This window comes from Salmo trutta, chromosome 27 (genome assembly GCF_901001165.1).
Source record: "Salmo trutta chromosome 27, fSalTru1.1, whole genome shotgun sequence".
Lineage (NCBI taxonomy): Eukaryota > Metazoa > Chordata > Actinopteri > Salmoniformes > Salmonidae > Salmo > Salmo trutta.
The window spans coordinates 31,739,980-31,756,038 of record NC_042983.1 but is presented as its reverse complement, the minus strand read 5'-3'; the positions used below and the strand labels follow the sequence as shown (position 1 = coordinate 31,756,038).

General features: G+C 43.9%; 1 protein-coding gene and 1 long non-coding RNA gene across 7 annotated transcripts; one reads left to right on the top strand and one right to left on the bottom strand.

The window, feature by feature from the left end:
* Nucleotides 1-1,950: 1,950 nt before the first annotated feature.
* Nucleotides 1,951-2,210, bottom strand: LOC115165190 (uncharacterized). The gene is made up of 2 exons (XR_003870095.1): nt 2,100-2,210; nt 1,951-2,016 (listed from the first exon to the last, which is right to left on the bottom strand). It is a non-coding gene; the product is annotated as an uncharacterized LOC115165190 (long non-coding RNA).
* Nucleotides 2,211-12,739: 10,529 nt separating this feature from the next.
* On the top strand, nt 12,740-15,757 carry LOC115164901 (uncharacterized). Of its 6 annotated transcripts, none has more exons than XR_003870021.1 (4): nt 12,740-12,865; nt 14,222-14,278; nt 14,685-14,948; nt 15,084-15,537. XR_003870021.1 is itself a non-coding variant. In XM_029717812.1 (4 exons), the coding sequence occupies exons 1-4, from the start codon at nt 12,839-12,841 to the stop codon at nt 15,571-15,573; spliced, it is 672 nt and encodes a 223-aa protein (XP_029573672.1). In that variant the 5' UTR covers nt 12,740-12,838; the 3' UTR covers nt 15,574-15,757. The 6 variants fall into 6 exon arrangements, 2 of the variants coding, with proteins under 2 accessions (XP_029573672.1, XP_029573673.1); XM_029717812.1 differs by having other exon boundaries at nt 14,233-14,278; nt 14,716-14,948; nt 15,208-15,757; XM_029717813.1 differs by having other exon boundaries at nt 14,716-14,948; nt 15,208-15,757.
* The last annotated feature ends 302 nt before the right edge of the window (nt 15,758-16,059 follow it).

The following is a 16,059-nucleotide window of genomic DNA, read 5'->3' as shown; positions in this document are numbered from 1 at the left end:
TGGGTCCATACATGTTAAGAGAAGAGATGGAGCTCCACCCTCTTGCAGATACTGACACCAAACATGACATGTTCAAGGTAAGTTACCTAGCAAGCTAGCAAACTCTTTAGCCATCTACAATAGCATGGGACAGTACGTTGCCTGTTAAATTGAAAATGTTATTAGATAGTTCAATGAAGCATACTGGCCTGGGTCTCCCAAAAGCATCGTAGCACTAAAATAATCTTAATTCACCGAGGTGAAGACAGTTTCAAGTAGGATATTCGCACTTTCAAACCACTTGAGCCACAGACTCCAAATAAGTGTCATGATGTTAGAAAAATTGCGCACAACATCGCACATGCTTTATTTTCACGATTTGGACATTAATTCGCTTTCCAAAGCTAATAAACATGTGGAAATATGAGCAGCATTTTGTATTCCTCGTTGAATTATGGAGCGTAATCAAAGTACAAACTTTTTAAAATTCAAATTTTAATAGCTCCTTGGTCATGTGACCTACTGACTTCAAATAAGGTTCAGCATGTCCACTGAGTGGGCCTACACATTGCGCATCCTTTAGTTTGTCCATTTTCATCTCACAAGATTTTACATGAATTTTTCAAAATGTATAATTTCAATACCTCCTTGGTCATGTGACCTAGTGACTTCAAACAAGGTTCAGAATGTCCACTGAGTGGGCCTAAACATTGCACACCCTTTAGTTTGTCAATTTTCATCTCAAAAGATTTTACATGAATTTTCAAAATTTCAATAGCTCCTTGATCATGTGACCTACTGACTTCAAACAAGGTTCAGAATGTCCACTGACTACCCTTCTATATTGCACACTCTTGTTTGTGTACTGTAAAATCACGTGGTGTAACGTACATTTTTCATCGTTTTAAATTTCAATAGCTCCTTGGTCTTGTCAATTACACACCTAAGAAGCGTGCAGTGGATATAACCTCTAGTCGTGTATATTCTATATTGTTGTACATTAATATTAGTTTGACAATTAGGGGGCTCAGTCCAGTGTTGTGTTTAACCTTTTCTTTAAAATGTATCTATAATAATTGGTAGTTCTAAGTAATTTTTTCCACAGTATTTAACAGCGGGACACAATAGGAGAGAGACAGATAATATCTCCTTTCGTCGTTAATATCAACCATAAAGGAAAAGGGCAAAGTACGAGAGTCATGCTATTAATTGTCCAAAGCAGGGATGGAGAGTGAGGTAGGCTGCAGTGGGTTTGCTGGTCAGTACATATACTGAACATGTAACCTCAGAAATGGTGGCCAGTAAATCAATTAATAAAAATGTTAGATTGACAAATTAAACAGAAATTGTAGACCTTTAATCTGTTCCAACATGTCAACAGACACTTAACTTCAAATAAGTATGAAACATTTCAGTGTTAACTTTCTCTTTATCCCTGGTTGATGTACATTTCAGAGCCTCTTCAGTGTGGATGGGGTATAGCATACATTTTCAACAACAAAGACTGCACTTCCAGTTTGTGTTCTTTACTCTGTTGAACTCTTTTGTCTTCATTCCTAGGCACAGCACATGGAACCAGCGTTGGCATGCAAAACATTCAATCTAAAACAAAACAAAGCGTAACACGTTATAAATAATATCAAATATCAATGCAGTTTGACGAATTAGCCATCCATTGTGTTACATCATAAATTGTCTTACATGCCGTCACTGTTGTCAAAAGATTATAAATATGTTAAATAAAGTTACTAACCCAGTCAGTCTTTGGGCCACATCCAGGTTCTTTATCAGTGGCACACATGAAGCAGTTGTTGGCTTTGTTGAACTCTGAAATCATAGGCATGAACTGAACATATGGCTGTCCCACACAACTACATAAAAATAAAGAATTTACTTTGAATTAAATGTCATTACATAGCAGACATTTTTAGTATATCCTCAGTCATTTCTTTTCGCAATTGCTCCATGTGGTTTTGAAGGTTCCATATCAATTTGGGAGGGGATGTTGGGGAAGTTCTGTGCAACTTCCTTGGCCATCTACACCAAAAATGAAATAGAGTTTTTGACCTAATTGTCACATAACAGCTAACCATTCATTATTGAAAATATAACTATCAAACCTGCATTACAAAGACCCCACAGCTGAAGGTGTCCTGCTGCATGGTGGGAGTTATTTCCCCTCCTTTCCACTTTATGTCCGCCCAGTCGTCTTTTCCATGGCAGGATCTTCTCATTTTCAAGTATTCTCTTTTTTATGTAAACATAATGGAATTATGATTAGTTATAGGCAAATGAATATACAAGCCAAATTTGTATGCTGTTTTCCTTATCACTATAATCTAGTAGAAATTTCGTAGTAGAAGTAATTTCCTTTATGCCCCATTCTACACACAGCCTAAACTATAGGCACTGAATCATTTACATTAAAAGTAGCATGTAGGATCCAACCCGATCACAGAGTGAAAGAATTTAGAGCATTTGTCGACTTTAAGAAAATAATATTAAGTGACACTTTCATCAGTACATGCTTAAAGAAAGTCATATCACAAAGATCACAGATGACAGTGCCCAACAAATCTTTTATATTTATTTTTATTTCACCTTTATTTAACCAGGTAGGCAAGTTGAGAACAAGTTCTCATTTACAACTGCGACCTGGCCAAGATAAAGCAAAGCAGTGTGACACAGACAACAACAGAGTTACACATGGAGTAAACAATAAACAAGCCAATAACACAAACAAGTCAATGATACAGTAGAAAAAGAAAGTCTATATAACGTGGGTGCAAAAGGCATGAGGTAGGCAATAAATAGGCCATAGGAGCAAATAATTACAATTTAGCAGATTGACACTGGAGTGATAAATGAGCATATGATGGTATGCATGTAGAGATACAGGTGTGCAAAAGAGCAGAAAAGTAAATAAAATAAAAACAGTATGGGGATGAGGTAGGTAGATAGGGTGGGCAATGTACAGATGGACTATGTACAGCTGCAGCGATCGGTTAGCTGCTCAGATAGCTGATGTTTAAAGTTGGTGAGGGAAATAAAAGTCTCCAACTTCAGCGATTTTTTGCAATTCGTTCCAGTCACTGGCAGCAGAGAACTGGAATGAAAGGCGGCCAAATGAGGTGTTGGCTTTGGGGATGATCAGTGAGATATACCTGCTGGAACGTGTGCTACGGGTGAGTGTTGTTATCGTGAATAAGGTGGAGCTTTACCAAGCATAGACTTATAGATGACCTGGAGCCAGTGGGTCTGGCGACGAATATGTAGCGAGGGCCAGCCGACTAGAGCATACAGGTCGCAGTGGTGGGTGGTATAAGGTGATTTGGTAACCAAACGGATGGCACTGTGATAGACTGCATCCAGTTTGCTGAGTAGAGTATTGGAAGCTATTTTGTAGATGACATCGCCGAAGTCGAGGATCGGTAGGATAGTCAGTTTTACTAGAGTAAGTTTGGCGGCGTGAGTGAGGGAGGCTTTGTTGCGAAATAGAACGCTGATTCTAGATTTGATTTTGGATTGGAGATGTTTAATATGAGTCTGAAAGGAGAGTTTACATTCTAACCAGACACCTAGGTATTTGTAGTGGTCCACATATTCTAGGTCGGAACCGTCCAGGCTAGTGATGCTAATCGGGCGGGCGGGTGCGGGCAGCGAACAGTTGAAAAGCATGCATTTGGTTTTACTAGTGTTTAAGAGCAGTTGGAGGCCACGGAAGGAGTGTTGTATGGCATTGAAGCTCGTTTGGAGGTTAGTTACCACAGTGTCCAAGGAAGGGCAAGAAGTATACAGAATGGTGTCGTCTGCGTAGAGGTGGATCAGGGAATCGCCCGCAGCAAGAGCGACATCATTGATATATACAGAGAAAATGTTCGGCCCGAGAATTGCCAGAGGTCCGGACAACGTGCCCTCCGATTTGACACACTGAACTCTGTCTGCAAAGTAGTTGGTGAACCAGGCAAGGCAGTAGTTAGAAAAACCAAGGCTATTGAGTCTGCCGATAAGAATACGGTGATTGACAGCCCAAAGCCTTGGCCAGGTCGATGAAGATGGCTGCACAGTACTGTCTTTTATCGATGGCGGTTATTATATCATTTAGTACCTTGAGCGTGGCTGAGGTGCACCAGTGACCGGCTCGGAAACCGGATTGCACAGCGGAGAAGGTAGGGTGGGATTCGAAAAGGTCAGTGATCTGTTTATTAACTTGGCTTTCGAAGACTTTGGATAGGCAGGGCAGGATGGAAATAGGTCTATAACAGTTTGGGTCTAGGGTGTCACCCGCTTTGAAGAGGGGGATGACCATGGCAGCTTTCCAATCTTTAGGGATCTCGGACGATACGAAAGAGAGGTTGAACAGACTGGTAATAGGGGTTGCAACAATGGCAGCGGATAGTTTTAGAAAGAGAGGGTGCAGATTGTCTAACCCAGCTGATTTGTACGGGTCCAGGTTTTGCAGCTCTTTCAGAACATCTGCTATCTGGATTTGGGTGAAGGAGAAGCTGGTGAGGCTTGGGCGAGTAGCTGCTGGGGGGCGGAGCTGTTGGCCGAGGTTGGAGTAGCCAGGAGGAAGGCATGGCCAGCCGTTGAGAGATGCTTATTGAAATGTTCAATTATCATGGATTTATCGGTGGTGACCGTGTTACCTAGCCTCAGTGCAGTGGGCAGCTGGGAGGAGGTGCTCTTGTTCTCCATGGACTTTACAGTGTCCCAAAACATTTTGGAGTTAGAACTACAGGATGCAAATTTCTGCTTGAAAAAGCTAGCCTTTGCTTTTGTCACGTCCTGACCAGTATAAGGGTTAATTGTTATTGTAGTTTGGTCAGGACGTGGCAGAGGGTATTTGTTTTATGTGGTTTGGGGTGGTGGTTGTTGTAGAAGGGCATTTGATTTATGTATTCCGGGGTTTTTGGGCACTGTGTCATATTCATGTATTTCTATGTTTAGTTAATTGGGGTTGGGACTCTCAATTGAAGGCAGGTGTTGTCTCTTTGCCTTTGATTGAGAGTCCTATATATTAGGGTGTGTTTGGGTTTGTATTTTGGTGGGAGATTGTTTCTTGTGTTGCCTGTTTCTTGTTTAGCGCGTGTGAGCCTAACGAGACTGTTGTGTTGATCGTGAGTATTCGTTGTTTATTATTTTGGTGTTCTCTTTTGAGTTAAATAAACGTATAGATGAGCATCCACATTCCTGCTGCATTTTGGTCCTCCTTTCCCAACGACAACCGTTACAGAATCTCCCACCACAAACGGACCAAGCAGCAGAAGAAGGAGCAACAGGTGGACTGGAAGGAGCAGAAGGAATTCGGTGAGGACCGGGAACACTACCGGGGTACACGACTGGCGAGGAAACCAGAGAGGCAGCCCCAATAATTTTTTTTGGGGGGTCACACGGACAGATCGGCGGAGCCGAGAATGGAACCAGAGCTAGTCAGGGGAAAATGGGAGGTGAGAGAAACAGAGACTATAAAGGAGTTGATGGGTAAATTGGAGGAGAAAAGGATGAGAGAGCTACTATGTTGGTGTTTTAGGCACGACATTCGCCCTACAGAGCGTGTCCTAAGGTTGTCACCTGAAGTAGCGTTTATTAATAGTCCTGAGGTGCGTGCTAGCTGTCTGGTGAGGATAATACCAGCACCACGCACCAGGCCTCCAGTTCGTCAGCCGACTCGTCCTGTTCCCGCTCCCCGCACTAGCTCTGAGGCGCGTGTTCCCAGGCTGATACCTCCAGTACCAGCGTCACGCACCAGGCTTCAAGTGCGTCAGCCCAGTCCGACTCGCCCTGTTCCCGCTCCACGCACTAGCCTGGAGGTGTGTGTTCCCAGTCTGGCACGTCCAGTACCAGCACCACGCACCAGGCTTCAAGTGCGTCAGCCCAGTCCGACTCGTCCTGTTCCCGCTCCCCGCACTAGCCTGGAGGTGCGTGTTCCCAGTCTGGCACGTCCAGTACCAGCACCACGCACCAGGCTTCAAGTGCGTCAGCCCAGTCCGACTCGTCCTGTTCCCGCTCCACGCACTAGCCTGGAGGTGCGTGTTCCCAGTCTGGCACGTCCAGTACCAGCACCACGCACCAGGCTTCAAGTGCGTCGGCTCAGTCAGGAGTCGCCAGAGCTGCCCGTCAGTCAGGAGTCGCCAGAGCTGCCCGTCAGTCAGGAGTCGCCAGAGCTGCCCGTCAGTCAGGAGTCGCCAGAGCTGCCCGTCAGTCAGGAGTCGCCAGAGCTGCCCGTCAGTCAGGAGTCGCCAGAGCTGCCCGTCAGTCAGGAGTCGCCAGAGCTGCCCGTCAGTCAGGAGTCGCCAGAGCTGCCCGTCAGTCTGCCCGTCAGTCAGGAGCCGCCAGAGCTGCCCGTCAGTCAGGAGCCGCCAGAGCTGCCCGTCAGTCAGGAGTCGCCAGAGCTGCCCGTCAGTCAGGAGTCGCCAGAGCTGCCCGTCAGTCTGCCCGTCAGTCAGGAGCCGCCAGAGCTGCCCGTCAGTCAGGAGCCGCCAGAGCTGCCCGTCAGTCAGGAGCCGCCAGAGCTGCCCGTCAGTCAGGAGCCGCCAGAGCTGCCCGTCAGTCAGGAGCCGCCAGAGCTGCCCGTCAGTCAGGAGCCGCCAGAGCTGCCCGTCAGTCAGGAGCCGCCAGAGCTGCCCGTCAGTCAGGAGCCGCCAGAGCTGCCCGTCAGTCAGGAGTCGCCAGAGCTGCCCAGAGCCGCCAGAGCGGCCCGTCTGCCCGGAGATGCCAGAGCGGCCCGTCTGCCCGGAGATGCCAGAGCGGACCGTCTGCCCGGAGATGCCAGAGCGGACCGTCTGCCCGGAGATGCCAGAGCGGCCGGTCTGCCCGGATCAGCCAGAGCGGCCCGTCTGCCCGGATAAGCCAGAGCGGCCCGTCTGCCCGGATCAGCCAGAGAGGCCCGTCTGCCCGGATCAGCCAGAGCGGCCCGTCTGCCCGGATCAGCCAGAGTGGCCCTTTTTCCAGGATCAGCCAGAGTGGCCCATCTGCCCAGAGTTTGCCGATGACCCGAAACCAAGGGAGTCTAGCAGCAACCTGGAACTGAGTAAGCCTGACAATATAGAACTAATAATAATTAACTGTCTAATGATTGAGTCTGCCTACAGTGTGGAAAGGAGGAGGTCAGCCTACGATCCGGAACGAGGGATGTCTGCCTACGGCCCGAGGCTGATCGGGTCGGTCTGCATTTTGGAGGATAGTAGGCCGGAGCCTGAACCACCACCAGCATAGGTGGGTTGGAGAGGGGGGGTGTAGCACAAGTACCGTTGGTGACGGCAGCCACCCTCCCTTCCCTAACTTTAGTTTAGGGGGATTTTTTTTTGGGGGGGGGGTTGTTTATTTAGGAGGTGCGTCCAGGGTCTGCACCTTTAGGGGGCGGTACTGTCACGTCCTGACCAGTATAAGGGTTAATTGTTATTGTAGTTTGGTCAGGACGTGGCAGAGGGTATTTGTTTTATGTGGTTCGGGGTGGTGGTTGTTGTAGAAGGGCATTTGATTTATGTATTCCGGGGTTTTTGGGCACTGTGTCATATTCATGTATTTCTATGTTTAGTCTAGTGAATCTGTTTCTATGTTAGTTAATTGGGGTTGGGACTCTCAATTATTATTTTGGTGTTCTCTTTTGAGTTAAATAAACGTATAGATGAGCATCCACATTCCTGCTGCATTTTGGTCCTCCTTTCCCGACGGCAATCGTTACAGCTTTCCTGACTGCGTGTATTGGTTCCTGACTTCCCTGAACAGTTGCATATCACAGGGACTATTCGATGCTATTGCAGTCCGCCAGAGGATGTTTTTGTGCTGATCAAGGGCAGTCAGGTCTGGAGTGAACCAAGGGCTATATCTGTTCTTAGTTCTGCATTTGAACGGGGCATGCTTATCTAAGATGGTGAGGAAATTACTTTTAAAGAATGACCAGGCATCCTCGACTGACGGGATGAGGTCAATATCCATCCAGGATACCCGGGCCAGGTCGATTGGAAAGGCCTGCTCACAGAAGTGTTTTATGGAGCGTTTGACAGTGATGAGGGGTGGTTGTTTGACCGCGGACTCATAGCGGATACAGGCAATGAGGCAGTGATCACTGAGATCCTGATTGAAAACAGCAGAGGTGTATTTGGAGGGCAAGTTGGTCAGGATAACGTCTACGCCCATGTTTATGGATTTGGGGTTGTACGTGGTGGGTTCCTTGATGATTTGTGTGAGATTGAGGGCATCTAGCTTAAATTGGAGGACTGCCGGGGTGTTAAGCATATCCCAGTTTAGGTCACCTAACAGAACGAACTCTGAGGCTAGATGGGGGGCAATCAATTCACAAATGGTGTCCAGGGCACAGCTGGGAGCGGAGGGGGGTCGATAGCAGGCGGCAACAGTGAGAGACTTATTTCTGGAGAGATTCATTTTAAAAATTTGAAGTTCGAACTGTTTGGGTATAGACCTGGAAAGTATGACAGAACTTTGCAGGCTATCTCTGCAGTAGATTGCAACTCATCCCCCTTTGGCAGTTCAATCTTGACGAAAAATGTTGTAGTTGGGTATGGAAATCCCCGAATTTTTGGTAGCCTTCCTAAGCCAGGATTCAGACACAGCAAGGACATCAGGGTTGGCGGAGTGTGCTAAAGCAGTGAGTAAAACAAACTTAGGGAGGAGGCTTCTGATGTTGACATGCATGAAACCAAGGCTTTTTCGATCACAGAAGTCAACAAATGAGGGTGCCTGGGGACATGCAGGGCCTGGGTTTACCTCCACATCACCCGAGGAACAGAGGAGGAGTAGGATGAGGGTACGGCTAAAGGCTATCAAAACTGGTCGCCTAGAGCGTTGGGGACAAAGAATTAAAGGAGCAGGTTTCTGGGCGTGGTAGAATAGATTCAGGGCATAATGTGCAGACGGGTATGGTGGGGTGCGGGTACAGCGGAGGTAAGCCCAGGCACTGAGTGATGATAAGAGAGGTTGTATCTCTGGACATGCTGGTTATAATGGGTGAGGTCATCGCATGTGTTGGAGGTGGGACAAAGGAGGTAACAGAGGTATGATGAGTGGAACACGGGGCTCCATTGTAAACTAAAACAATGATAACTATCCTAAGCAACAGTATACAAGGCATATTGACATTTGAGAGAGACATACAGCGAGGCATAAAGTAATCACAGGTGTTGATTGGGAGAGCTAGCTAGACAACAACGGGTGAGACAACAGCTGATCAGCTAAAACATCAACAACAGGTAAAATGGCGATGACTGGGCAGAGAGGGTCGGTTGACTACACACACAGCCTGAGTTCACGGCTGGGGCCGACAGATAAACAAATAATAAACAGAATGGAGTACCGTGATAAATGGCCAGTTCAGCAGGCATGAGCTATGTAGCCAAGTGATCATAGGGGGCAGCGGTAGATGGAACAGGAAGGCTACTACGCGGGCGACACGGCGCTTAAAGTTAGTAGCCCGGGGCTAGTAGAAGACGTCCGACGGAGGACGGTTGGAGGCACAGCGGATGGAGTATTTGTCGGCAGACCAGTTGTGGTGGTGCGGTGGGGCGCCGTGTCGACAAAGGATCCAAGCCAGATGGCGAAAGGTATTGTAGATGTAGTAATTTAGTTTGCTAGCCGGGGGATGAGCCTGGCTCACGGCTAACTGGTGCTAGCTTCAGGGCATGGGGCGTTAGCCACTATAGCCACTCGGTAGCAGCGGTGATCTGGTGCGAAGGTCCAGAGTTTACGGCAAGGATCCGGTGGAGTAGTGGGTTCTAGCCGTGTTTGGGTGGAGTTGGGGTGAACAACTGAGTAGGCCGGGAGGTGGGCCTCAGGGGTAGCTTTGGTACTGGGTAACTCAGTGGGTGCTAGCTAGCTGTGAAGATCAGGAGTAATGGTCCAGGGATTACGGCAGGAATCCGGCGTTGTAGTGGAGAGACAGTCCGATACTGGTAAGCTAGCGAGTATTATCCAAGCTAAAAAAGGGCTGGTATCTGTGCAGAAGGTAAAGGCCGCTAGCAGTGGCTAACAATGACTAAATAGCTTGTAGCTAAATTAGCTGATTAGCTTCTGATGGCTAGATGGCTCTTGCTATAAGGTCTAAAAATGAAAAATAATAGCGGTTCTGTATCACATTGAGTGTGGCAGGTTACGGGAAGGTATAATTGAGTTAAAATGGAAAAGAGATATATACAAAAAAGGACAAAATACAAAAGTACACGAGAGGACGAACAAAACACGTCTGCACTGCTACGCCATCTATGACAATAGAGAATGAATTTAAGCACTAAAGTGTGTTTGTCAAAATAATATCTGAAAATGTCAGTTGTTGAACATAATACTTCTATTTGCAATTTATGATATATGCAGTTGAGGAATATTCCACGTACCAACACTACATGTAGGACGGACATAAGACATTCCCACATACAGTATATATATATATTTTTTTAATTCACCTTTATTTAACCAGGTAAGCCAGCCGAGAACAAGTTCTCATTTACAACTGCGTCCTGGCCAAGATAAAGTAAAGCAGTGTGACACAAACAACAACAGAGTTAGACATGGAATAAACAAACGTACAGTCAATAACACAATAGAAAAGTATATCTACAGTGTGTGCAAATGAAGTAAGATTAGCGTGGTAAGGCAATACATTTGCCGTAGTGGCGAAATAATTACAATTTCCCAAATAAACACTGGAGTGATAGATGTGCAGAAGATGAATGTGCAAGTAGAGATAATGGGGTGCAACGGAGAAAGAAAAAAAAATATATATCTATATAACAATATGGGGATGAGGTAGTTGGATGGGCTATTTACAGATGAGCTATGAACAGGTGCAATGATCTGTAAGCTGCTCTGATAGCTGATGCTTAAAGATAGTGAGGAAAATATGAGTCTCCAGCTTCAGTGATTTTTGCAATTCGTTCTAGTCATTGGCAGGAGGAATTGGCTTTGGGGTTGACCAGTGAAATATACCTGCTGTAGCGTGTGCTACGGGTGGGTGCTGCTATGGTGACCAGTGAGCTGAGATAAGGCGGGGCTTTACCTATCAAGGACTTATAGATGACCTGGAGCCAGTGGGTTAATGTTCGGCGGGCGGGCAGGTGTGAGCAGCAATCAGTTGAAGAGCATGCATTTAGTTTTACTTGCATTTAAGAGCAGTTGGAGGCCACGGAAGGAGAGATGTATGGAATTGAAGCTCATCTGGAGTTTATTAACACAGTGTCAAAAGAAGGGCCAGAAGTATACAGAATGGTGTCGTCTGCGTAGAGGTGGATCAGAGAATCACCAGCCGCAAGAGCGACATCATTGATATATACAGAGAAAAGAATCGGCCTGAGAATTGAACCCTGTGGTACCCCCAGAGACTGCCAGAGGTCCGGACAACAGGCCCTCCGATTTCACACTGAACTCTATCTGAGAAGTAGCTGGTGAAACAGGCGAGGCAGTCATTTGAGAAACCAAGGCTGTTGAGTCTGCCGATATATTGTGGTGATTGACAGAGTTGAAAGCCTTGGCAAGGTCGATGAATACGGCTGCACAGTATTGTCTTTTGACGATAGTGATTATGATATCGTTTAGGACCTTGAGCATGGCTGAGGTGCACCCAGGACCAGCTCGGAAACCAGGTTGCATAGCGGAGAAGGTACGGAGGGATTCGAAATGGTCAGTGATCTGTTTAACTTTACTTTCAAAGACCTTAGAAAGGCAGAGTAGGATAGATATACAGTATCTCACAAAAGTGAGTACACCCCTCACATTTTTGTAAATATGAGTATATCTTTTCATGTGACAACACTGAAGAAATGACACCTTGCTACAATGTAGTGAGTGTACAGCTTGTATAACAGTGTAAATTTGCTGTCCCCTCAAAATAACTCAACACACAGCCATTAATGTCTAAACCACTGGCAACAAAAGTGAGTACACCCCTAAGTGAAAATGTCCAAATTGGGCCCAAAGTGTCAATATTTTGTGTGGCCACCATCATTTTCCAGCTTGTTAACTTCAAAATGTTTTTTTTAACACCCATATAAAATGAAGGCATGCAAAGCTTACAGATTTAAGTCTAATAGCATGAGATGAAAGTAGACAAACATCAAAGTGTGCGATATGAAGGTATAGTCAGTGGACATTCTGAACCTTGTTTGAGGTCACTAGGTCACATAACTAAGGAGCTATTGAAATTCAACATTTAGAAAAATTCATGTAAAATCATGTGAGATGAAAATGGACAAACTAAAGGGTGTGCAATATAGAAGGGTAGTCAGTGGACATTCTGAACCTTGTTTGAAGTCATTAGGTCACATGACCAAGGAGCTATTAAAATTTTACATTTTGAAAATTATGTACAAACGTGAGATGACAATGGACAAACTAAAGGGTGTGCAATATGTAGGCCCACTGAGTGGACATTCTGAACCTTGTTTGAAGTCAGTAGGTCACATGACCAAGGAGCTATTGAAAATGTAAATGTAGAAACATTTATGTAAAAACATGTGAGATGAAAATGTACAAACTAAAGGGTGTGCAATATAAAAGGGTAGTCATTGGACATTCTGAACCTTTATTGAAGTCACTAGGTCATATGACCAATGAGCTATTGAAATTCAAAAATGTAAATAAATAATTTAAAATAGCGCGAGATGTAAATCGACAAAACAAAGTGTGTGCAATGTGTGTCTATGCCATCGGGTTAGCTACAACCAGTTTTTAAAGTTTTAGGAGTAATGGTTAAAGAGCTATTGACATTTGAATTGTCACTATGTTGACGGTCCCTAACTGCTGTTGGTGGACTTAAGGAAAACTACAGGCGAATATCCAACCTGAAACTGTCTTTACCTCGGTTCTTAAGTCCATTGAACCTCAATGGACAAAACATGATCTTAGTGCTATGATGCTTTTGGGGAAGCCAGACCTGGTTGGTAACATAATATATTTTTTCTTCAATGTACAAAGGTTGGAGCATCTAACTTGCTAAATGTGGCTAGCTAGTAACGTTAGATGGTAGCTAACTAGCTAGTACGAGCTAGCCAGTCGTTAGCTGGTCGACTTGCTAACAAAGCTCCTGCTAGCTATCTAATCAAACTCCAGATGATCCGTATAAACGTTATGATAGAACTAACTTGATAGCTCAATAACTAAACTATACATATTTGCAGGATGTCTTCCTTAAGTATCAATATCTATCATAGCAAGTAGCTTTCTCACTCATTGTCAACATGTATATTAATGATGACGTAGTAAGACCGTAATATATGGTAAAGTACGCAAAAATATATTCGTGCGTGAGACAACATATGCATTTCTCTCCTAAAATTAAGAAAACCAAGAAAATATTTAATAATTGGCTACAAAGGGATCTTTCTATACTTGGGAGAGTGCTTCTGTCCAAGGCAGAGGGACTGTCTCGCTTTTTGTACCCCTCATTAGTAAATCCCTCTACCTGTAAAGAGATCAACAAGACCTTTCTTGACTTCATCTGGAAGTGTTGGGTTTTGTTGACATAAGTAACACTTTCAAGACCAATTGGTTGAAAAGATGTTTGGTCAATACAGAATCAAGAATCATTCCAAACAATGTGTTTAATAAGTTGGAGGATTTCAATTTTTACTGAAATGTAATTATATTCCTGAGAGATGAACTGCTAAATTGGCTAGGTTTCACCAACAAGCTTTAATGTCCTGGAAAATATGTTTCTTGCACAATTTTTGCCTACATAAAGCTATTTTTTGTGAAATAATTCATACATAAGTAATTGTCCTACCCTAGCTGGCATGGGAGGAATATTGACTTTGTTCTTGATGTTTTCGACAGCTCTTGCTTGTGTGTCAATATCACTAAAAGTGTTATTTTTTTGTCCTCAAGATAAATCATTCAAAATTGTATATAAAAAAATATACACTTAATGAAATTTCAAAAGGATCCTTTTTGTGTATGCCTTCATGATAATAGAAGCATAATGATGTAGACTTCAAACTAAATTTTATACATTTTAGACTATTTTATTTCAGTGGAAGGAAGCAATGTCCCAAGTGCTGCTCAATCAACTTCAACGAAAAAAACTATACATTTAAAAAAACATTTTCAAATTTTCTTCATTAAATGTTATCTTATGTATAGACTTTTGTGTTAAATGCTGCACTTTTTATAAGAATATTGACTATTTTCTGTACATCCTCAGTCGTTGTCCACCCTGTTACATTGTGGTTACTGGCACTTATATATATTTTATATATTTTGACATCAAAATACAATGTATATTTTCTACAATGAGATCACCAACAGGAAATGATGTCACTTCCTTGGCGGGAAAACAACTGTGGTGAACCTGGTGAGTATCTAGATTTCATACTATTAAATTTTCATCATTATATGTTGGTGTTGTGATGTGGGAAAGCATAACATGTCCACCCTGTTAAGCAAAATTACAAAAGACATTAATCGAATTTCATAATTTCAAAATATATTTGTCAAACAATGCAAATTCATTTTCAAGTGGCAGCCATTATCCCAGCTTTATCACAATCACTTGGAGCATAGTTGCAAATTTTTGCTCAAAATGTTATCCATGTACACGTAAGAGGGTGGGCATGCACTCAACAGGGTGGACAAATGGATATCTTGCAGTAATGTGTTGCAAAATATGTTTTTGTTCATAAATTGTATTACGTAATTACAGTGTGTGTATATATAGCATGTATAGTATTTTAAGAATAAATAAATATCAATTGAATCAGGTCTTTCTGAATGAATGGCACCTCATCTTAGTGCAGCTGAAAGACAGCGGCAATACAGAGAACGACGTAATGCTGACCCAGAAAGAAGGACAGTATCTAGAGAAAGAGAGGGAGAAATGGAGGAAAGATAAAGAGACGGGGAAGAAGAAGGCAATAGCTGAACTCAGTGACAGAGTGCAGGGTGCAGAAAGGAAGAAATGGAGAGATTCAAAAAGGATACTCAGAGCCAGGGTCAAGACTAGTGCGTTGCTGCAGTCTGCAGAGGTAACCCTCCTTCCTCCCCATACACACATACATTTTTCTTGTATACACTTGATGAGTATTGAAATGTATAAGATGTTTGTTACTCTTTATATCTTATCATATGCTATCTCTTCTCACCTCGGATGTCTGCCTTAGATGCCATTAAAGGAACGATGAAGATTAATCAGGTTATCAGTGTCTCACCAGGCCAGATAAAATACTGGGACATTACTTTTCTGTGCAGAAGGATAGTGGCATGTTGGACTGTCCTTGTTTTCAGCTCAAAGAGGCAACTCTGGGTGACCCTGCAGCATCTAACCAGCTCCCTACATCTCATGACGAGGCTGACACCACATGGCGACCTGGCACCATTGAACTTAATCACGTAGGGGAGTGGTGTGTTGTCAATTATGACCATGAAGGATACCCTGGCATCATCATAGATGTAGGGGAACATAACATTAAGGTGAAGTGCATGCACCGGAATGGCATCAACAAATTCTTCTGGCCAAGTCCAAAGGAAGATATTTGTTGGTACTCTGATGGACAGATAATTTGTCAGATGCCAGAGCCATGGGCTGTTAATAAACACTCTGTACAGATGGAAAAATCCACCTGGAAGTATGTGGAAGAGCATTTGGGGTGAAAGGGGGGAGAGATGGAAATTGGGGGAGAGGAAGAGAGGGACAGGAATGTGTTTTAATGCTAATTCCAATGATTTTCTACTTGCAATGTATTTTTGTGTTGTTTTTCACAATGAATACAGTTGAAGTCGGAAGTTTCCATACACTTAGGTTGGAGTCATTAAAACTCGTTTTTCAACCACTCCACAAATTTCTTTTTAACAAACTATAGTTTTGGCAAGTCGGTTAGGACATCTACTTTGTGCATGACACACATCAGTTTTCCAACAATTGTTCACAGACAGATTATTTCACTTATAATTCACTTTATCACAATTCCAGTGGGTCAGAAGTTTGCATACACTAAGTTGACTGTGCCTTTAAACAGCTTGGACAATTCCAGAAAATGATGTCATGGCTTTAGAAGCTTCTGATAGCCTAATTGACATAATTTGAGTCAATTGGAGGTGTACCTGTGGATGTATTGATGTTGTAGGCCTTCACAAGTC